This window comes from Anopheles stephensi, chromosome X, assembly GCF_013141755.1.
Source record: "Anopheles stephensi strain Indian chromosome X, UCI_ANSTEP_V1.0, whole genome shotgun sequence".
NCBI classification, from domain to species: Eukaryota; Metazoa; Arthropoda; class Insecta; order Diptera; family Culicidae; genus Anopheles; species Anopheles stephensi.
In genome coordinates, this window is record NC_050201.1 from 14,053,003 (window position 1) to 14,076,031 (window position 23,029).

Sequence of the window (23,029 nt, forward strand, 5' to 3'; positions counted from 1 at the left end):
GACTGACTCCGGTCCGATTCCATTACACACATTATTGCGTAGGGGCAAAGAAATAATAATGTTACATGAGCGGTACGTACCGGTACGGCTGACAAAAGCCAAAACCCGAAAAAAACCCAACAAATTGCAAAGGAAGACAAATAAGAAAAAACGAAACCGCCTTGCCGGAGATACTGAATCGCCGAGCCATACAAAATTGCATCTCGATCGGTACACGGCGGGTACCGGGCGAGAAGGCAACCTACATTTCGTAATTGAAGCAATCGTTTCCAATAAACGAACGATATCCTAAGCGATGGCGGGAAATAGACGAGAACGGGTTGGAGGAGAAGCAGGAGGGAAGAAGCGGAGCAGTTCCTTTTTGGCATGAGCTCTCACCTCCTGCATCTGCGGTTCCTTGTTTCCTACTTCACCGTAATGATTCGCCGCTGCTAGCCTTTGACATGCTGTACCATGGCTAGAGGATGCCCGCCGACTCCGATTCGCGTGAAGTGCGTAGAGGCAAGATAGAGCGGGAAGGCATGATAGCGGGAGGTTAGGTGGAGAGTAAAAGAAGGGAAAGGAGAAGGGCGGTGCCGATCCATGGTCGGCTGAAGGTGGCCGGAATCCTGTCGATCAACTTTCTACGCGCACGCACGGCCCCCTGATGCTGTTGGGCCCGACTGCTGTGGAGTGCATAATTGGGGTGGCGACCATACCTGCTATATGCAGCGAGTGGAGGCAATGGTGGTGGTCTTTGGACCGGCCGGTCGGGTCAAAAAGTCGCGAATTCTTCGCACCCAACCTGAAGTCCCCCGTTGGTGAAACCCTGAAACTACCTCGAACCGAATTCGGTACTCCGGTAGGGTACCCAAAAGGGCAGCCCAACAACGACGACGTGGTGAGGACGAGGTCAAATAAGACATGATCTCTCGAGCAAGCGGTTTGACTTGTTAAAAATAATAAACTAGAGCTCGGAACGCAGGTAAAAAGGCAAACATTGGAAACCCCCGAATAAAGCAAGACCGACGGGCCACCGACAGCGTTTGTGTGACCCGTTTCCAACTGGCAAAGCCATAGTGTACGGGTTACGCCCTCTAAAAAGCCGGAATCCTTTCAGCAGTCTGCCTACGTCTGTAGTAGCGCTAACCTGGTGACGACACACGGTAGAACACCAATGTCGCCATGTCAAATTGTCCAACAGGGAGCGAGCCGCACACACACACATGACAGACGTTGACAGACGTTGGGAGTCGTAGCTCAGCTCTGGTCCGGGAACTGTATCAAGGACGTGCGCCATTTATTGCCAGCAAGCGCCTCAAGGCAGAACCGAGGCAGTGGGCGAGATCCTGCCGAGATGGGTATCTGTGCTCGGTAACCTAAAAATCCAACCCCAAAACAAAAGGGGACAAGGTTTCTGGTGGCCTTGTTGACGCAGAAGGACCGATGCACACAGAGCTGGTGGAACGCCGAGGACAAGATGAAGGTACAAGGTAAAGGTAAAGGTGTGGCTACCACTCTTACACACACACACAGTGGTACGAAAAAGGGTCCTTTCGCGAGATGACCGCCACGGGTCCGGCGAAGGTGAAATCAATCGATAATCGAATCGCCATCAGCGTCCTCTATCTCTAATGGTACGCTTCTTGCGTTACCCACGGCCATCACAGCTAGCACCCTATCTTCCCTTTCTCTTCGCGTGTGCCACCGCCGTGTGTGGCGTTCGGAACATAATTTAGGTTGACGCCGTGGTATCCTTCACGAGCGGGTATGAATGTGGGCTGGTGGGCAGCAGCAGCAGCAGCAGCTCGAGAGAGAACGTTAATCGTAGTCTTGTTTAAATGCAATCAAGCTAGGACTAAGAGGAAAAAGGGCAGGAGAAGAAGGCAAACAAACGAGCGGAAGGGTAATGTCCAAATTCGCATTTTTCGATCAAGGTTTATCGACGTTAGAGACGGCAGCACTGACAGCGATAGGCTACCAGAGATCTGGTAAGATATTGCTTCAAGTTTATGATCTTGCGTGGCGTTGTGGCCTCTGACGCGGGGGAGGTTCTTGATAACTTCAAGCGGAGATTGTGTAGAATTGCTCTATGTCGCCATCAATTATCCCTCTCCCTCTCTCTCTCCTTTAGGCAGACTTTGAAATACTCTCCTAGAGTTACAGAGATAGGAATTCTTGGATATTGAGGTCCTTCAAGAATTGAAGGAATTGAAATTGAAGTTTGAAGTTCTTGGTTGTGAACATTACAAACTCTTCTTCAGCTCGGATATCTAGTTTAGGAATTTCTAAAACTTCCAGTCCTACGTCATCTACTCGAGAGGACTTATTCACGCCTCTCGAATGCGTATCAAATACATCGGCAACCATTAACGAGAACTGTCAAACGTCGTTAACGAACTCGGACGAAATGGAACCGGCGGACGTAAATCTCCAAACCGTCCGATGAAAGCGATGCGTAACGTGCCCACCAAAAACCATGGGAACCCTAACACCGCCCGGGGGGAGCTCCCATCACAACTGGTGGAGTCCCTTTCCCTTTCTTTCCTCCCTGCTCCCTCCGCTCTCGCGTTTCATTGTTGTTTTTTGTTTTGTTTCGTGAGAACAGTTATAGCGTCCCAAAAATCTTTCTGGCACACCCATCTCTGCTCACCTGCTGTGATCGATCCGAGCTGGACCCGAGCGAGACCCAGCCACATCTCACACTCCTCACTTTCCTTCGCAAGATCCTAAACGACCCCCGGTCGAATCGGTTGGGGTGCTAATTTTGTGTTTTTGAAATTAAAAAGCTCCCCTTAAGGGTACCGACACGGACCGGAGCGGATGAGTGAGTGAGGGTAACCAATCGATCGGGTTGGCTGCGAACGCGACGCGAAAAGGTCGCCACCTCCGGGCATCGCTCAAACGCTCTAATTGCGGATCGATCGGGCGTAGAGTGTGATCGAGCGAGCGAGTGTGAGCGCGCGCGCGCGCACGCTTGCGCCTTCGCGGCCCGCGGACACGACCGGCGAAAGGCAGGTGAGAATTTTAATGAAATAAATTCATGAATGACTTTGATTCGACCGTATAAAACTAGCAAACAGCAACAAAAAGGAGAGAGAGAAAAAAAAAAACACACACACACACACACACAGACGGAGATAGGCTCGTTCGAACGACTAATCGCTTTGGTTAGGCCATCTGTCCCCACTTACGAGGTCTGTTTATAGTAGCCGATCGTTAGGTCGAATATGTATTAAAGGTGATTCTGCTGAGGTATTAGAGGTTTGGTGGAGCAACCACTCTTGGACTCACCTCTACTCCTCCTTCTTCAGGCCACACAGAATCTAGCAAGATGATTTGGAATGCGCCTTAAGCGAAAGGACAGAGCGAGAGGACATGCTACAAATAAGATCACGAAATAGAACCTCAACCGAAAACACCGATAGTGAATGGATCAGGCTTTTTTGCATGCGGTGTCTCTGTCACTCACGTTCGTCGCGCCTCTACTGCTTCATCCTCGTGCCCCCGCTGGCCATCATCTGGCCACCGCTGGACCAATGACCTCTAGCTGTACTTTGGTAGCTTGAACCCTTCGCCGAACCCGCCGGCACGTCAAGAAGTCGCCACCCTGCCATTCAGCGCGGAGTTCTACCACACTTGGTCTGCTCTAGCCGAAGCCTGAGATGAACCACCCCCCGTCCCAAGATTGCGACGTCTTATGTAACATATACGCCTGCGGGAATGATACGACGCGTGTGTTCGGTTTCCAGCGCCAGACAACGCCGGTCCGTGGTGGGCTTTTCTACCGGCACAATTCGGGGTTTCGGTGACTCGTGCGGCTGCACAGTACGCAAAATAATGGCAATAAAATATTGAGCTTACGATTGTTATCGAAGGCGAGCCGTGTTGGGGCGTCGAACGAACTTCTGACGCGGGCCTTTGGCGTGGCTGTGAGTGAAGGGGAGATACGACCTTTATGCCACCAGCACTTTAGCCCCCGAGACACCTGGGCCAAAAGGCACTGGTTCTCGGTGACTGGCTCGGTCTAAAAAAAACCCGGGTAAGACTTACTTTCTACGCCATTGCACCGAGACGGTCGAGTTCGCTACGGGTGACAGTGGCAGCGTGGAGCTTGGGAGAGTTTGGAACACTTTCGTTTCGCGGGATTAAAGCCACTCGGAGATATCTCGTAGCGAAGGGTTATTACTCCGGTTATAGAGTCGAGGAACCATCATTACTAGAATTCCTAATATCTTAGACGTTCGTGAATTATAAAGTTTCTCAGATATTTCTGGGAAAGAATTTCTTGAGGAGCTTTCTAGATATATTGCTATACAGGAATCTTAAATTGATTATTAAGTTGTACGTATCTATACTTTACATACGGGACAGTCCGGTGGTCGAGAGAATAACGGCGCCAGTCTTTAAACGGCAGGAGCGGGATTCAAATGCCATCCAGACTAGGCCCCCCGTACGCAGGGTTGACTACTTCGCTACAGGTACAATCAAGTCACAGAAAGCCAGAAATGGTAAGCCGAGACCTTTCGAGGTTATAGTGCCAAGGAAGAAGAAGATATTTGACATATGTTATGATTCGCCTAGAAGTTCGTCCAGCTTGCTGAGGACCCAGATATTTCTGAGGAAGAAATTCTTGAGGAGCTATGAAGATCTCTCTATAGGAGAATACAACTTATAACCCATTCCTTTCAACATCTGTACTTTTCAAACACTATGATCCGTCTAGAAGTTCGTCCAGCATACAGGACGTCAGAAATTCCTGAGGAAGAAATGCTTGCTGCTCCACAAGCAGCCCTCTTGCTAAACAGGAGCAGAAAATCAATTAATTATTATTATTAACGTATCTGTACTTGACATATGGGCGGTCCGTTGGCCGAGGCGAAAGCGGCGCCGGTCTTTACTCGGCACGACCGGAGTTCAAATCCCATATGGGCCTTCCCACATGAGGACTGGCTATCGCTGGCTAACTAAGCGAGATCAGTAAGTCAAGTAAGCCAGAAATAGCAGGCATGACCTTAAGATTAAGAGGTCGTAAGGTCAAGAAAGAAGAAGAAGACTTGACATATATAATGCTCCATCGTGAAGTCCGTCTAGCTTGCAGTTCCTCAGGAATTCCTGAGGATGAAACTCTTGTGGAGCAGAAGAGAACTCTTGCTATACAGAGAGGGAACTTTATTTTTACTTATTTATTTATTTATTTATTATGACGGCTTGAAGCCGTATTTTAGAGAGGGAACTTTAATAGCTCATAATTTTGCACTTATCTGTACTTGATATCTTGCATTAGCTTGCAGGTCCTTAGAAATTCCTGGAGAAGAATATCTTGTGGAGTTGAATAGCGCTTTTTGTACTGAGGAAATCCATTGAATATAATTTTTAGTGAATCTACAATTTTCAAACGCCGTCTAGAAGTTGCAGTTCCTATGAAATTCCTCGGAGAAATAATGCTTAAGCTACTCAGGGAACATCTTACTTTAATGTGATGTAGCTTCATGACGCCATTATTTTTAAATTACCTGTACTAATCAAAATCTACCTCGTAGCATGGAGTCTTTCAGAATTTTTAGACGAAAAATAAAATCTTTTGGAGCTCTCGGAAGTATTACTTTGAGGGGTTGAAACAGCAGTTAATTAGTATTTCGAGCTTAACAGCCCTTATCAACTACTGACGTCTGCACCAATTCAGTAGACAGTTCAGTTGGTACTCCAATTGGTTATTGTGTCTCACTTATCTATTTTAACCGCAAACTCTTTAAACTTAATTATCCAGCTCAAGTCCCTCTAAAGATAAAGAAAGAGGGAAAGCCACAGCAGCCAACGCGTCGACAGCCGTGGTTGATATTGGTCATGGTGGGAGAGACCTACCGAGCGGCTCGATCGTTTGCAGTGCAGCATCCGATAGTAAACAGCAGTCAAAACAGAATTCCAATTACTTTCCATTTCCAGCGGTTCTGTTCGTTGTTTTTTAAAAGCGTTACTTTAACTTTCAAAGCTGAACTGTATTTAATTTTTCGAAATACTAAATCAAAATGGAATTTATTGTCCTCAACTTTAAAATATTTTTCTTCACTTCAAGAGTTCTTCAGAAACTCTAGTCTTTCTAACTAAAAATCAATAAAAATAATTTTAAACAGCTCAAGGATTTCTGCTGAGCATTGAAATGAGATAGAAAGTCATTAAAAGTACGGCTACCTTAAATGCTTCTGTGAAATTTCGCTTCCTTCAGCGTGCACAGTGAAGGTTCAGCCTCTGCTTCCTATCGGCAGCAAGTACGGTGTACGGTAAGCGAAAAACCGCTCATCGTAGCTTCCCATACCCGCAATCAGCAAACGGTACGGCGAAAGTGGTTCTGGTTACATCAGTGGTTCCTCAGCTAAACCTCTCTCCCCTTCTCTCTCTCTCTATCTATCTCTCTTTCGCTCTGTCTCTGTACACCGTATCATAACCATAAACTGACCCCACTCGGTGAAGAGGATGATTTGTTATTCATTTGCCGTAACAAAACGGGCCACCTCGTGTTGCTGCAGCGGCGCAAAATCCGGTGTCCTTTTCTAATTTTTTTTCCGCGACGCGAAGCGAAAGTGGAAATGTTTCACCGGACCGCCGGTATAGCCGCGTGTCCTTAAAAGAATTAACTTCAAAGTGCGGAAGACCCAATAGCGAGCTTGTTGTATGGAAGAGAGGTGGAGAAAAGGGAGGGGGGGAGGTGGTAGAGTGGGAGGCACGCGCGTATGCAAAAAAATTCGCATCAAAAACTCAACCCACAAACATTCGTGGCCCATCCGTTGTTCGAACACATTCGCTCGTCGAAACTTCGTTAGGGGTAAGTCTCGTTTATTTTTATGTTTTTCTTTAAATTGTCTGTGTGTATGTGTATGCGTGAGAGTGTAAGTGTGAAAAACAAATTAAAACCAAAAATTCTCCACCTCAAGAACGTTAAATCCCTCGGTAGGGTTCGTCGCGTTCGCCTTAGTAGCCAAGCGGCGAGCGAGATAACGAAAGACTTCAACCAAGCGACGAACCCCCCCCAGCGCGTTTTCGCCAAGGGGCTCAAGGGTGCAATCGGGGCTGTTTTTGTTTTTGTTGGTTCCGATTGCAGATCTCCGGGAGCTGTGCACCCGCGAGGTAACCTTCTTATATCACCCCAAGCACCCTTCCCTCTCCTCCCTCCCCCCCCCCCCCCCATCGCTTGTCTCACCCTGCCCTGTCCGTGAGTAAGCGAAGAACGCTGCAGTGAAGAGAACTCGCAAGAAAAGAAAAACAAACGGTTCGGGAATCGAGGACGGAAAAGTGTTTCCAGATCCCCATAGACCTTTGTATGCGTGTCTCCCCACGAGCGCACGCGTCCGTGTGTGTATGTGTGTGTGTGCAAAAGAGAAAGGGAGAGGCGTTGGGTTTTTCTTTTATCTGGTCGACCGGTGGCCGACTCCTCTTTTTCGGGTTGTTCGCGTGCGACACGGGACAAAAGACATCCGACAGGTTTGTGTGTGTGTGTGTGTGGTGGGTAGAGTGTCTTTTTTATTTTAGGCTCCTTTAAAACCACGGTTATCCACCCCCCCCCCCCTCTCCTCTCCTCCCCGATCCCCTCTCTTCTCCTCCCCATGCCATACCATTTTGCGCACCGTCGGACCCCTTCTCCAATATTGTGGATCGTCCACAAGCCGCACCGGAGCCACGACCGGAGCCTTACGTGCCGTGTCGAATTCGTGCGGTGTGCTCAGTTCTAGTTGAACCGTTCGCGGTAACGGGTGTGCCTTTTCTTAGCGCCAGTGCAGACCCTAGTTGTGTTTCGCACCTTCAGCAGCTTGTGTGCCAGTGTGTCGTTGCGGAACGTGTCGAGCGTATCGAGCCTTGTTGGTTAGTTTTCTGCTCCGTTTGTTTTCGTAGTGATTGTTCGTAAAAGTTGTGTTTGTTTTTGTTTTGATAAATTATTCTTAAACCATCTTCTTTTATTATTTTCTCATTAAAACTAGACACTTAAATAGGCGCAAACCGTAGATCAAATCGTGTGGTGTGAGTTGTTGTGACTGACGTGCGTGCGTTTTGAACGAGGACCGAACCGTCTCCCGTACGGTTGTGATAACAAAAGAACAGACGCGAGGCGCGAGAGGAGTTACGAGAGGGTTGTGCGAGACCCTTCTCCGGTGGGGCTGAACGGAGGTCCTACCAGTCAACCAGCAGACTTCTGTGCGCAATCAACAATCACTATCCTTTGCAGCTGGTATCGTCACCACCAACAATGATCAGGTAACTAGACGCTTCAGGTTCCTTCCAGCTATCTATGTACCGGGATCCTTTCACCTCCGGGGGTAGGCCTTCCCTGGAGTTGGGCAAAGTGGTTCTAGAGGTGGTCGAAGTAGTCGAAGGTGAAGAGGAAGATAAATATGATGGAAGCAAGACAGATCGAGCAGTTGTTGATTAGCTGCACGATTGCGAGGGCTCGGTAGATTGCAGGCGTCAAGTTGTTGTGGGTCACGCGATTAAAGGGTCTTGTACACTACATCTCATTCCAATCTCTCGTGGGAATCGTAGTGCGATAAACTGCAGCGAAGAGTAGCAAGACTAGTAGGAACACATACATTCTCCGGGAACTCGATCAAGCTCGCAAACCCCGCAAAGAACGAACCTTACCGCGCATACCAGCATCTTGCGGTGTGGAAGGATGCGGTGAAGGTTTTTCGAAAGTGACAGTGGAGACCTGCCAACGCTACGCGCCACGGTACAACACCTGTACGGTGCTGCAGTTGCAGGCACGCCGAAAGAAGAACTTATTCCCCACACGAGGTCACACCGTCGTGCCTTCCGTCAACGGTCGGTGAAGACGGGTCGGCATTCGGTTTTGAAGTAGGCCACCAGCGCTCTCGCCTCATCTTGCCGCGCGTGTTTGCGCCATTTTCGCCACCACGGTTCACGATCTAGAAACAAAGCCACCAAGAAGGAGTGAAGGGAAACAACGATGACGACAAATGAAACCAACAGCAAAAAAAATGCGAACCCCCATAGTGTCTATCCTGTTGCTGTTGCCGTCACCTGGCGAACGGATCGTGCCAGTTGATGAGCTGTTGATGCGCTGGTGGAAATGGAACGTTGTCATCGCTGTTGGTGATCTTTATAGTACTTGAGTGCTGGCGCGCGCTCTTGACACGCGCTCTAACCCCTCGTAATGGCTCTCGTGGAAGATTCACCTCAAGCATTAGCGTTTTGGGTGAAGCAGACGTCCTTCTATCCAGTGCTCCACATGTAACCGAGGAATCCTCTCGGGGGACCGCTCGGAAGAAGGATTGTACCATTTTAACCTCGCTTGGACGCTGACCATTGCGCAATTGATGACCTGTTCGCGCCGAGGGTGAAAGGGTTCGATTGTAAGCAAATTGGATGCTGTGGGATGAAATTTTTGGTGGTTACATGCGCATGGAGTGAATGGCGACGACGAACCATGACGATATTCTGGATGGGACTTGGTTGAAGAGAGACGAGGGGTTTTGGTGATGAAATTACTTTGAAGATTTGATTACAATGTGATTCAATCTCAGGTGCACCAAGAACTCGACAATTGGAGGATTGCTCCAATAAAAGAGTACGAGCTCGTCTAGACCATCTAGCCGATCAGAAATAGAAAGGGTTGTTACAGATATTGCTCTGAAGAGTTGTTTACTATGCAATTCAAACATGACAGAGGTCTTAGGACGCTGGCCTTTTAAAGTATTCGGTGCAAGAATTTGAAGCTCGTCTTAGTCCTCGAATTCTAGAGATAGAAAAGAAATTTGGAGATGCGTGCTAGATGCACAAGGAATGTAGCACATGGTATAATGAAGTGATAACTAGTCCTCAGTCAGAGTATATGGCATGTTCACCAAAATCAGGTGCTAACAACAGCTCCAAGCTTGTCTACTACTATCGAAAGAAGTCTTCCAGACTCCAACACAATACCCAGATCGAGTTTTTCCCAGCGATTGCCGGATATTGACTCCAACATTTGTGACGATGTGCTGCCTACCGATACTTATCTATCCGTGTGCCGTATGGATGTCCAATTCTAACAGCGCATTGATGATGCTAATCTTCGCTCCCGAAGACCCAAAAGAAGGTCACAACCACTTCCGCGACAAACGGTTTTGTGTTGCTGTGTGTGCCTGTGTTTGTGACGAGTGTTGTGTTCTTTTGTACGCTTCCACAAGCGTATTCTTACCAACCACCTGCTGTTGCTGAGGGAGCCGTGATTACCGAGTCATCGCCGCCGTCGCCGTCCCGGGACCCGCATCTCCTACTTCGTCGCCACGTCGGGAAAGTCAGAAGCGGGATCTAACGGTTGTTTTGTATGTTGATACTGCCGCAAAACCCATTCTTTGACAGGTGGCGGCTGGATGTGTGTGTCTCTCGATCTCTCTCTCTCTCTCTTTCTTTCATTAGATATATTCTTCTACCATGCTTTCTTTCCCTGTCTAGTTTATTTATTTATGTATTTTCACCGTGGCTTTCTCCGCTTCACCTCCATCCATCTTCCGCTTCTATCATCCCTCATTATCTCTACCCTATTTCTTTCATCGCCCTCTTCTGGTGTAGATCTATCGCACAGCACGCATGTGTCACCGCGTGTCGTATGCGATCGCATTCACCTCGCTCGCTCACCAAACTGCCATTGACCTGGCCACGATCAGCATACATAACAACGTCACCAGTCCCGCTTCTGCTAACCGGCCTGCTCTGACATTCCACGAGGCGTGTTTCCTCCGATACGTCAGATGCATCGGACCGCGGTGTCGTGTCATTAACCCCAATATTTGGGCTTAGTTCTGAGGACTTTTTTTTATTTCTTTCTTATCGTGTTTTTCGTACGCCCTGTTGTTTGAATTCCCGATACCTCTAAGCATCGGCGTCGGAGGGCAAAACAAAAATGGGAAGATTTGTGCGAAAAAGTAGGTCTGCTCGCGTGTGCTTCCCGAGGAGAAAACGACACCCGTTGGGAAGAACTAATGGTTCCCCGGGCCCGGCCAAGCTGCGGAGATGATGCTCGCGGTAGTTCGCGGTTGATAAGCTATTTATTGGTATTTATTTATAGCATCCTTACAACGATGACCTGTATCTGTTGGACGGAGGAATCTCACTTAATATGGGACTTCAGATGGCTGGTTTTTTTTTGTGCACGTGGAAGACTCGCGACCTTATTCGGTGGTTCGAAGTGATATCAGATCTACGTCAAAACGGGCTAGAACTTTGAATTTCTGCTACGGCGAGAGTCCGGCTCGTTGAGATCTGGAAGTCCTCAAGAGCCTACGTGCAGAGTCGATCGAACTCAGGTGCTGTGTTCCTTCCCAGCAGAGGTTTACAAACAGATGGTTACTTAGGTTGGTGTTTCGGAATACTAAATATCAAGGACACGACCATCGTACTCTAGATGGTCTAGACAAAAAGTATTGTAAAAAAGTATACCACAGTAGCGAAACTGGTGTACCGCAACCGATACACATTGAGCGATTCACACCACTGGCAAATACTTTGTACATCACACGCTCCTCCTCCCCATCATCACCGTCGCGCCCTCCGATCGGCATCATCTGCCGCAATTAAGACGCGACGGGTTACCGCCATGTTTCTTTTTGCCGGTACCGCCAAGGTTGACCTGCTCGCCACGGTTCGCTCCGGTGTTTGCTCCATAAAATTAGCATTTAATGCTGCCCATTCGGGGACACGACGATGGGGACGTATGTCGTAAAAAAAAAATACCTACAACACCCTCACCCTCGCAAGCAATTCCGCTACAATTCATTCGTCGGTGAAGATGGGGCCTCCAAAACGCTTCTTCTTTTTTATTGAGCTACACTACTCGAGCGTTTGTATGCGAGGCGAACTTTCAGGTCTACGGATTCGCTCGCCTGCATTGGACACGTTATTTATTGTCTCAAATCACTATGATGGGAAGTGGGGTTTGGTGTTTTTTTTGTTTCCCCCCAAAAGAGGAGTGTGGCATTAAAATTTAGTCTGTGTACGTACTGGAGCAAATGGCACCCGTAATGAAGAAGAGCTGCGCGATTTTTTTTATAAATATATCTTTAACGCACTCCACATTGGGGAGAAGGTAAGCCGTCCGTCTACGGTTGCTGTGTGAACAAAAGAAACACTTCAATTAATACGAGAGCGGGCAAGGTGGGAAGGAAGGTAACGAGAAGGGAGAGAAGACACATTCACCAAACACTAAAATAGGGATTTTCGATTGCTCGTCTCGATGCCGAAAAAATGCCAAAACGAACAAAAAAAAACGAAATGGCAAACAACAACGTTAGTCGATCCGACAGAGGGCGCACTTGAATGGTTTGCACTTTAAAGTGAAACGATCACGTCTTGAAGGTGGATTTGTTCGGTTGCTTTGGGAGGGATCAATTGGGGTGATGTAACTCATCTAATACATCTAACATGACACGACATGTACCATTCGGACGTGTTGCCGTGGAAATCGAAATAGGCGAATACGAAATGAGCGATGTATGCCCCCACTAAAGCGTACACGTTCGAGTTGAACAGCTTTATTTGAGTTTAGATGTACATTTTATTGTATCGATTGCTTCCTCGCATTGCTAGCTTTCAATCATGTGTGTTCAATAATGAAGGTAGATTGGAGCTGGAGCTAGTGATGTTCATCCAAGACTCTGAGGAGGAAATCTAGGGTGGTCCACCTTTCATAAGTCAATCCAGAGTCCTGGCATACGCTGATGACATAAACATCATTGGTTTAAGGTTCTCCTATGTATCTTAAGTGTACCAAAGAGGAGGCCCAAACTCCTGGTTGGAGATAACTAGGAGAAATCCAGAATGATGGTGGCAAGCCCTAACGTATATTGATACTGATATAATGAGCGATGTGCAGATAGGTGATCAAGGTTCATAAAGTACCAGTATTCTTATACACCTGTAAGATAGAGGACTCTAAATTCCTCTTCGAGAAGCTTAGCTAAGATTTTAGGTCCAGTATGTGTGGAAGGAGTTCCATGAGCTATACGGTGACCTCACCACACCCCAGTAAGTCAACCGCGCCAGACTCCGCTAATGTCTTTTCCAGGCTGCTCAATATGAACAGCGGAGGTGTGATAGGCCAAAGTTGAGATGACGCTGGAGGCGTTAATGCGTCTGCTAGAACGATCGGGATATTAGGTTGGCAGAGAATGTCTGCATCAAGCCAAGACTGCGACTTTAGCAGGTAGTGATAGAAGACAGCATTGACACTTTCAAGAACTGTCTTTGTAAGCCGTCAGTATCTAAGTCTAAGTTCCAAGATTGTTGTATCAAGTATCTTTTGAATTAGACGTTATCATTTGAGCGTTACAAGGAGCTCCTGTAAGCGGAATATTCTAACGCGCTTCAACTACTCCTCTAACTGCCTGACCTTCATTGCGGCCCATCAGACTCCTTGCGCGACTAGGCCTTTGCAAAATTTTGCTTCTACAAACTAAGGGGCAGCACAAAAACAAACAAACAACACGCTCCAAAAGCCGTACGACAAAATATGTCACACTGCGCTACCCTTGGCCGACGATCGGCATACCTCTTGGGCGCAACGCCATGAGTGGCCAACGGGCCCCGACCACTTCCCGAACTGGTTTCCCGGTCCGTTCACACTATCGCGGTACCGTGCCCAATTTCACGGTCGATGTCGTTGCCCTTTTGCGGATCCCGGCGAAAACCTAGCCCCATCTTGCTGTTATCCCTGCGTTTGGCGTTTGAAGTGTGTCCACGGCGTACACCGTTCCAAAAGGGGGTTCCGACCTCGAAATGCAGCGCACACCCAGTTGGACTGGATTCCCATTTTCGGACCACGGACCGGATTTCGGACCGGCGCGTGCTGAGTCCGAGCACTTTTCCCTTTCACCCGTTTTGGGAAGTGCGGAGAAGGGGCGAACGAGGGGGCGAACGAGCGGGTACGTGGCTTGCAGGGTGCAACCTGCTGCAGGTTTCGGAATGCTCCGGGATGGGACACGGGTTTGGCAAAACCGTACCGGCAATAAGAAATTGAGATGAAATGCTTTTACTTTCCTATTCCCAGCTATCTGGTTTCAGCATCGGGTTTCCCTTCACTCGGATCTCCTCCAATTTCCTTCTCCCCCAACCCCCTAGCCCTACTCCATCCAGAGTATGGGAAGTTGGAAAAACTAACGCCCGTGTTTGTTTTTGAAAAGCAATCTTCATGCACCCATCCTTGTGTTAGTTTTCGGTTAACGTTTGGCTTGCGGCAGATAGTTTCAAGATGGCGGCTAGTGCTTTGCCGTAAGTAAATGCAAAAAAAAAAAAACAAGCAAAGCGCCAAGAAAAACGCTCAGTAAACCTGGTCGAGGAATAGAGTAACACCGACCCGACACCGACGGTGCAAATCATCCTTCTGTAACGTGCGTCGCGTGTCACATGCGAAAAAGATAAAAAAAACACCAAACCCCCCGTTGCGTTCGTCTATTTTCCCAACGTTTCGGGATGTTTCGCCACCAATTTCCGGACATGCTGTTGGATGCAGCTTTTCTCGCCCCTACCCTCCCACCGGTGTGCAGTAGAAAGTTGGGTTGCTGCAGCCGAAGGTGAATGCACCGTCGCCCTAAAGGGGGCGAAGAACGCGCGTTCCACGCGAAGTTGTGAAGGTGGGACGGTAAAATGGGGCGTGGGACGTCCGCGAAAAATGCAAATGATTGGTACGACGCCTGGTACGACGATTATCGCAACCACGGCCGTGGCTTACGTAACGCTGCCTCAGATTCAGACCGCGGAGATCACATTACGGTAACGGTTCTCTCCAGTCTACGAGCCGAAACAAAAAAATAAAACCTCCACCTCTAGACGTCTAGAGCTCGTCAAGGGGCTTCTGTTTTTGAGATGCAAACGAAGAAGAAGAAGCAAGCAAAAGGGAGGACTTTGAGCTGGATGATCGACTGCCAGTGAGCGTAGTCTTTCTCTCGATCGACATATGCACCACATGGGGCAGGATCACACCACGCGTTCGGCTGACGCAATGTGCGCCCAATAAAACCCTACCGAAGCTATCTGGGTTAACGTGATGCGAATCGAATCCCTTTCGGATTGCCTATTGCTGCCGAAGAATGTCTTTTGCCACAACAATCGTAACCCATTGGTGACATGGTTGGCCTGCGGTGGAACTTTTGTTACGAACGCAACCTATCCATCAGGTACCACCCCACCGCCACCAAACCTGCCAGCAGTGAGCACACACTCATCGATTCCGCACGTTTGTGTCACATCGATATTGGCGTAAGGGCTTGATGACCTGATTGTACGTGTCGGCTCCTCACATACCTGATGGCACAGCAGCTTTACCTTTTTTTTGCAAAGACACGGTGGTCCTATGCCTGGTGCCACTGGAGAACACAAGAAGCCGTTCATTTGTGATGCTGCTGCCTCATTATGTGTGTGCTTGTTCGTTGGAGGTATTAGTTTTTTTTGTTCCTTCGCCTACTTCGCTTTAGCACCTCCTGCCAGTGTTGCCAGCTTGCACAATCGGCATTCGGGTTAGTATTGATTTAACGGCACGCGGTACGATAGTCCCTGCCGTAAGAAGAATGCAGACCTGCACGCATGTACCACGCACAACGGCGTGGCCATGTTGACGCTGGGGGAACAACGAGAGCAGAAAAAAAAGGAGACCACCGCACAGGACAAGGTTTTACACACATCCCTTGCTGGCCAGTCATGTCTTACCGTCTCTCATTCTCGTGCGCACCACTTCTTGACCGCCGGAAGGGGCCTACGGTTTTAATGGGCGCTCCAGATACGCAATGCGTGTGCACCACGGAGCGGTCAGTCGGACCGCATTCAGTGCTCGTGTGTCCGAGCATTAACGAAAGTGAAAGTACACGGGTCGGACGGTCGACTACGAGTAGGGTTTTTTTTTTTGCTCGTGCTGCAGATCACACACCTCGTCTACCGAGACTCGGTTTATCTGTGTCCCGTTCGCCAACGACCGCCATGATAGTTTGTTGTTTTAATCGCTCCCTTCCTCTCTTTCTCTCTCTCTGTCCCTACTGTGTGTTCGCATCTGCATAGTTACAGCACGCGAACGCAAATACTCGATCTCGATTCGATTCTGTTAGGGGTTTAAGACGTACCTGACGAGACAGAACAGCGCAACGCAAGCGCTCACTCACCCGTTGCGCAAAGTTTTGTCCTGAATTGGACCTCTGACACAAGCCCAACCAAGGGCATACGAATGATTGGTGGTGGGCAGTCAAAGCGCAAACAAAGCAACGGTACACGCCCCTGCACATTCCCTCGGCGCGACTTTGAGACCCACCGGTTTTTTGGCTTTCGCGCACCAAGTTACTAGGTCACAATCGCTTGAGGACGAAGTTCTCGCCGGGGTTCCCTATGTCCAGCTATGATTCGATCCACGACCTTCGCTATTATTAAAATCCCCAAACGTAATCGCGCTGCCCCACGCTTCGGGATGGATTGCTCGCTGGCAACTATAAATGGCGGCGTCCTTGGAGAGATTTGGTCCGAAGTTTCTCAACCCCTTGTAGGTGATGCAAAGATGAAAGGGCGTTTCTTTCATGTGCTGGTGGTTGATCTCTGGTTCATCAAGAATTTGTTGTCACGTATTAATAGCAGCTTTGTTGGGATCTCGTCGCGTGGAGATTATCTTGGACAAGATGAACAGACAGATATAATGAACTGGTTTTTTTTATCTTCCGCAGGTTAATAGCAATAGCTGCGGCTATTGCAATCGGTGGTATCGATGGTCAGTTTCTGGCCTTCGATCAACACGCAACCGAGTGCGCACTGTACGTGAACGGACCGGGCAAGTCGTCCGCGTTCGACTACAACCTCAACCTGTTCCGTGGCACAATGTAAGTACATAATCGCTGGGAACGGGGCTGTATGCAGAGCAAAAAATCCCTGGATACATCTTATCGTATGCACCTTCCTCCCTCCTTCAGTGCACCGCTGCATGCCGAACCGACCACCTGTATTACGTACGATGCCATCAACCAGGCGTACCTGGATGCCCGGAAGCGGATCCGCGTATCGCAACCGAAAGGTGACTGGAAGACGGAAGACATCGCGACCGTCGGTGAGCTGCTGCTAGACATCTCGATTCAGCTTGCCAGAACGTAAGTAACCTTGGCGACTCTAAATCGCGGTACGACATATCACCAACTTGTTGCGTCTGCTGCTCTCCCCCAGGTACGGTTTGTCGTACGAAGAGATCGAGAAGGGTCTCCCATCGATCGACACCTCCAAAACACTGATCCGTGAGGTATGTCCAGCGTTCCTGTCCGGTGTGGAGTGTCGCCCGGGCAAGTACCGCCGGGTGGATGGGCTTTGCAACAATCTGAAGCATCCAACATGGGGTGCAGCGATGACACCGTTCCAGCGGCTGATCGGACCACTGTACGCGGATGGCATCAACGCACCGCGCATCTCGATTACCGGTCACGATCTGCCCCTGTCGCGTGTCGTGTCCCGCACGATCCATCCGGACGAGGGTTACCATGATCATGCCGGTACGGTGTTCGTTATCGCATGGGGACAGTTTATGGATCACGACTTTACGCTCACTGCCACGCCGCTCGATCCGATCAACCGTAACGATCCGGAGGAGTGCTGCAAACGGCCACCCCATCTGAAGCACCCGTACTGTAATGAGATTCGCGTCCCGGACGACGACTACTTCTACCGGCTGTTTAACGTCAAGTGTATCGATTTCGTGCGCGGTTTCCCATCGCCCCGTGCCGGCTGTCGGCTCGGATCGCGCCAACAGTTCAACACGCTTACCTCCGTCATCGATGGTAACACGATCTACGGTGTGAATGAGAAGTTTACCAGGAAACTGCGCACCGGGTACAATGGACTGTTGCGCATGAACCCGGTGTTTGCCGAGTACGGGCTGAAGGATCTGTTGCCGCTGAAGCTGGACATTCCGGACGAGGGTTGTACGCGACCGAACAAGAGCATGTTCTGCTTCGAGGCGGGAGAGATCCGTGTGAACGAGCAGCTGGTACTGACCTGCATGCATACGCTGCTGGCCCGCGAACACAACCGCATCGCGACCGAGCTCGGCAAGATCAATCCGCACTGGGACGATGAAACGCTGTTCCAGGAGGCGCGCCGTATTAACATCGCCATCATCCAGCACATCACGTACAACGAGTTCCTGCCGATTCTGCTCGGCAAGGAGGTGATGGAGAAGTTCGGGCTGCTCACGCAGAAGGAAGGCTACTGGGATGGGTATGACGAGAACATCAACCCGGCCATCATTGATTCGTTCGCTTCGGCTGCGTTCCGTTTCGGACACTCGCTGCTACCGACTGCCGTCGAGCGTTGGTCGAAGGCACACAAGTTTATCGCTTCCAAGCGTCTGTCGGATCTGATTCGTCGTCCGTACGATCTGTACCGGGCGGGTGTGTACGACGAGTACCTGATGGGACTGATGAACCAGGTGGCCCAGGCGATGGATGACTCGATCACGCAGGAAGTTACGAACCATCTGTTCAAGAAGGAGGGTGCCCGGTTCGGTATGGATCTGGTGTCGTTCAATATGCAGCGTGGCCGCGAGTTCGGTGTGCCTGGTTACATGGAGTTCCGCAAGTTCTGCGGGCTGCCCACGTCCGACAACTTCGAGGAGCTGTTCGGTTCCATGCCCAACGAGACGGTGCGCCGGTACGAGAGTATCTTCGAGTAAGTAGACCGCAAGTGCGGTCGATCATTCCCTTGCTGGTAGGGTAGGTGAATAAAGCATTCTGTTTGCATTCCTACAGACATCCAGCTGATGTGGATCTGTGGTCTGGAGGTGTGTCCGAGCGTTCGTTGCCTGGTTCGATGTTGGGACCTACCTTCGCCTGCATCATCGCCACCCAGTTCAGCTACGTGCGACGCGGCGATCGATTCTGGTACGAGCTGCCAAACCAGCCGTCCTCCTTCACGCCGGAACAGCTGCAGGAGATCCGTAAGGCGAAGCTTGCCCGTCTGATCTGCGACAACACTGACCTGATCGATACTGTGCAGATCTACCCGATGGTGCTGCCAGATCACGAAATGTAAGTTGTAGCGCTAGTTGTTTTTGAGGATTGTTTTTGGTTTACTGACGCGAGAGATGTTTCTTCCCCGTAACAGTAATCCCCGAGTGCCATGCAAGAGTGGAATTCTTCCTTCCATCGATCTGTCCAAGTGGGCCGACTATGGTCACGAGACTCACTCACCTCACCAATATGTAAGTGATGCTTTGTCGATGTTGGCAGCTGCTTCTCTGTGAGATCTACTAACCTTTCTGACGTTGCTTTTCCTTGGTGTAGCAATTCTTGAACGACATCCCGGAAACGATTGGATTCAAATAGTGGAGGCACAGTCACGGCCACCCATCACTCAATGTACGCTGAGATTCTAGATGTATCATCCTCCGCCCCCAAACCTACCGGTAGACCCCCGGTTTCTTCCTTCCGTCTTCAGGACGAGCGTGCTGGTGGATTATATCGCGGGGATGGTTCACAGAACCTGTCACCGTCACAGCAGCTCACCTAGCCATTTAGCCATCTCTACCCCCCCCCCCCACCCTTTTCCCCCACTGTTTCATTGTATTATACACATTTCAAGTTGGAATTCGAATTCGCCCCACTTAGCATTGTTACATTGCGAGCAGTCGCAAACGAGCCGCTGCCAGAACGCATTTAGCCGAGGTACACCTCGACAAGACACACCGCTAGACAATAGTGGCCATTAGCAAGGTGGTTGCACTGTGCGTCCACTACCGGAGCAGACCGGAACAGACCGACACAGGAGGCAGCGCACTCATCCATATCCAACTGGGCAGGCATCACGTAGAGTCCTTCCGCTGACAACCGCATCCAGATCCTGTGAAACATTCCCAAGAGTATAGCTGTACAACGAAATCTGACCCCATCGAACGAATCAGCAAGAAGCTGCGATGTTGTGACTGCACCGGGAGTGTATCCGGTAGTGGACATAGCACGCACGCCGCAATTGTGCCTGCCTGCCCATTCCTCTTCTGCTATGCCACGGACGTTCGTCACCTTAAGAGAATTTATATATAAATACGTTTATTCCGTTTTCCCGTTTTTTTTTTGTTTTGTTTTATTTTATTTTATTTGTATTGTTTAGAGCGGCCCTTGTTTTTGTGTAATATTTATGTAAATAATAAATTGTTCGATCAAATGGGTTTGTTTCTCAGTTGTGTATTTTGTTTCTCCTTTCTAGAAATTGAAAATTGGCGCCGACAAACGTGTGGTAACATTCATTTTACTATAAATTTTTATTGAACTTTAAAGTTAGCTTGTTAAATTTTAATATAGACTTTTTTTTAAATAAACAACAAAAACACGTCCAATCATATAAAAAAAAACATCCCCAGGGGGTAAGAAAATCATTCGAAATCATTGGCCATGGCCTGGAACGCTAGGAACGGTTCTCCTGCTTCCTCCAGCACCAGCAGCACCTTTCTGCCCACGCTGCTAGGGAGGAAGACGATTTTTCCCATGCTCAGCATGATTTCGTCCGAACCAGCAATCGTTAGCTTTGCTTTTCCACCTACAACAAGCAGTATGGACCCATGGGCCGGATTGCTTACGCTGTACTCCCCTACGCGGCTCGGTACGCTTATCTCGGCCACGGCAAAATCCGGCACCGGTGGCAAGAATGTGCGCGTGAACGGTTCCTCCAGCAGGTTTAATAGTGTCGGCTGAAACAGCATAGCGTCACCGGGCCGACAGTCGTAAGCTACCAGCCGGAGCAGTGTGTCCACATCCTTGAACTTTGGAGTCAATCCGGCCCGCACCACATTATCGGAGCAGGCCATACACTCCACGCAGTCACCGTCCAGGTAGGCGTGCGGTACGTTCGCTGCAAGATAGATCGCCTGGCCGGGCTTTAAGCGTAGGTAGTTGAGAAAGTAGATCGACAGCACGCCAACGTCACATCCAAAGTCCGCATAGAGCCGCTGAAACAGATCGCCCAGTTCGCTGGGTTCTGTATCGGCGGACCGCATACGATCGGCGATACGTTCGATGCACCGTTGAACAGCATCCGGTCCGCTGTGCATTAACTGTTCGTACGCAATCTTGACGGCGGATTCGTCGGTGGCTGCAAATTTTGTCAACACGCTTTCCCCTAGCAGTTCCTGCAGTTCAGGCGATTTTTGCAGCAAATCGCCGATCTCGGCGTACGGGCGAAAGCCACATAGGGCCTGGAAATCGGTCAGCGCGATAGCTAGCTCCGGCTTATGGTTGGGATCTTTGTAAATGTCCGGAAACTGACGGTGCAGCTTTTCTGCCTCGACCTGTAATGAGATGAATATATTGCATCAGAAAAAAGCGAAATCTACCTTACTTTACTACCATTTACCTTGTCCGGGTGAACCTGCACACTGAGTGCCTTCCGGATGCTCAGTACCTTCAGCAGAAACGGTAACCGTCCCGCAGCTGATCCAATCATACCGACCGGATCGGCCCGTATCGTCTCGTCCAGCCCTTTGCCGTCCCGTTTTACCGTAGCCGGTCCGTTTACGTGATCGCCCATCCATAGCTCGGCGTACGGACAATCCGGCTTTACCTCCAGCTGGTCATTATTTGCCTGGGCGAGCTGGGCAACGAACGATTGCTGGCCAAGCTTGCCCCAGTCGTAGCACATCACTTTACCGATGATCTCCATTGCTGGTGCTGGTTCTGCTGCGTGAAATGGCTTTACGGTGGAGATTCCACAGAAAGGAAGATTCGTCCGTGCCGAGATTTTGACGTATAATTAGGTGTGTTGTGTGTTTTCCTCCACAAGCATCGAACCAGCAGGGACAAAGCCAGCGGAACCGAATAAGCTGACAGTTGTTAATGGGATTGAGGGAAACTTTCTTATAACACAACTGCAAATGTGCAAACCTGTAAAGCCAAAATGGGAATGTGAAAGAAAACGATCGAAGCCACACAAGGAAACGAAGGAGGCTTTGCCAAGCTTTGGATAATTTTCTTCTCGGGAAAGGAATACAAAATAGAAGAAACCGCTTTGAAACCCATTATCAAATTCTTATTTCGTTACAATAGGCGAAAATAGAAAGCAATAACTAGAACTATTTACCGCAAAACACCGAATTCACAGCCCGTTTCACCACAAACTCCAACCTGCGTATTGAAGTATACGCCATAAACACAACGCACCTCAAACGAGCCAAAACGTCAAACTCACGGGCTTGTTTACCAAAGCCTTCCCAACAAGCGTACGAAACATTAGTAGGAAACCCCATAAGGTGCGTACGGGCAGACCCGGAACGGTGGACAGAGAAAAACAGTGTTTGTACGGATGATTTTCCAAAACTAATGCGCCGCTGTGTTGTGGGTGCGGAGTGCTCTACATCGTGCAATCATGTTCTTGCCGCTTAACTTCACGAGTAGCCATCGGTCGCGGTTTCCATAGCTACGAAGGGTGCGGAGTAGTGCGGTGGTGTGAGCCAGAAAGTGCCTCCGTGGCTGCTTGTGGGACTGGAAAACGGGAAGAATTTAGAAGAAAACGGGTAGAACGTCACGATCGTAAACCGAATTCACGAAAACGCTCTCTACACTAATTAGCAAATCACGACGGTATATGAATAACCCCGCCGGAATGAATGGCTACTAGCCGTGAGAAAGGCTAGAGAAGGCCCGCTAATAATGCATTGGGTTGGGTCAGGGGCGGATGCGTGTGTGCGTACTGTGGTGAGAAAAATGCATACGAGTGAGACAAACTGCTCGCTGCGCTCCGGTGACGCTGCGAACGTGAGTGAGTGAGAGAGCACGGAGCGCTGGAGTGCATACATTCTGTCGCAAACACACAAACACTACCAACGACACGTAAGCACGGTGTGAGCTGGGTGGTGAGCAATGAACGGGTGAGAAGCTATCACGATCAACTCACTATCGAGTGAACAGCCGGTACTGTCACTACGCGTACTGCACGTCTCATCGCGATGCAGGCACAGAAACACTCCCATCTGAAGTGCGACCCATAACTTTATCCCGGTCTCTGTCGTACACGGTATACGTTTCTCACATTGGCGAAATGAGAAAGAGAAAACAGGAGTGAA

The 23,029-nt window shown here is 49.4% G+C and overlaps 3 protein-coding genes across 16 annotated transcripts in view; 2 read left to right on the forward strand and 1 right to left on the reverse strand.

The window, feature by feature from the left end:
* The first annotated feature begins 6,701 nt into the window (after nt 1-6,701).
* On the forward strand, nt 6,702-20,154 carry LOC118509460 (peroxidase). 3 transcript variants are annotated; one of them, XM_036050102.1, is made up of 9 exons: nt 7,681-7,836; nt 7,953-8,226; nt 16,665-16,817; nt 16,908-17,081; nt 17,155-18,648; nt 18,729-19,007; nt 19,084-19,180; nt 19,263-19,337; nt 19,587-20,154. In XM_036050102.1, the coding sequence occupies exons 2-8, from the start codon at nt 8,219-8,221 to the stop codon at nt 19,302-19,304; spliced, it is 2,247 nt and encodes a 748-aa protein (XP_035905995.1). In that variant the 5' UTR covers nt 7,681-7,836; nt 7,953-8,218; the 3' UTR covers nt 19,305-19,337; nt 19,587-20,154. The 3 variants fall into 3 exon arrangements, with proteins under 3 accessions (XP_035905986.1, XP_035905995.1, XP_035905977.1); XM_036050093.1 differs by lacking the exon at nt 7,681-7,836 and adding an exon at nt 6,702-6,802 and having other exon boundaries at nt 19,263-20,154; XM_036050084.1 differs by having other exon boundaries at nt 19,263-20,154.
* Nucleotides 20,155-20,207: 53 nt separating this feature from the next.
* LOC118509495 (mannose-6-phosphate isomerase) lies at nt 20,208-22,188 on the reverse strand. The gene is made up of 3 exons (XM_036050154.1): nt 22,048-22,188; nt 21,325-21,851; nt 20,208-21,259 (listed from the first exon to the last, which is right to left on the reverse strand). The coding sequence occupies exons 2-3, from the start codon at nt 21,628-21,630 to the stop codon at nt 20,348-20,350; spliced, it is 1,218 nt and encodes a 405-aa protein (XP_035906047.1). The 5' UTR covers nt 21,631-21,851; nt 22,048-22,188; the 3' UTR covers nt 20,208-20,347.
* Nucleotides 22,145-23,029, forward strand: part of LOC118509380 (protein lap4-like) — a 52,435-nt gene continuing 51,550 nt past the window's right edge. For 9 of the 12 annotated variants that reach the window (XM_036049924.1, XM_036050026.1, XM_036050063.1 and 6 more), the window contains exon 1: nt 22,179-22,263. The gene's annotated coding sequence lies outside the window, so the exon portion shown is untranslated. Of the gene's footprint in view, nt 22,264-23,029 lie in introns of all 12 variants that reach the window. The other 3 variants (XM_036049949.1, XM_036049958.1, XM_036049990.1) reach the window with 3 other exon arrangements.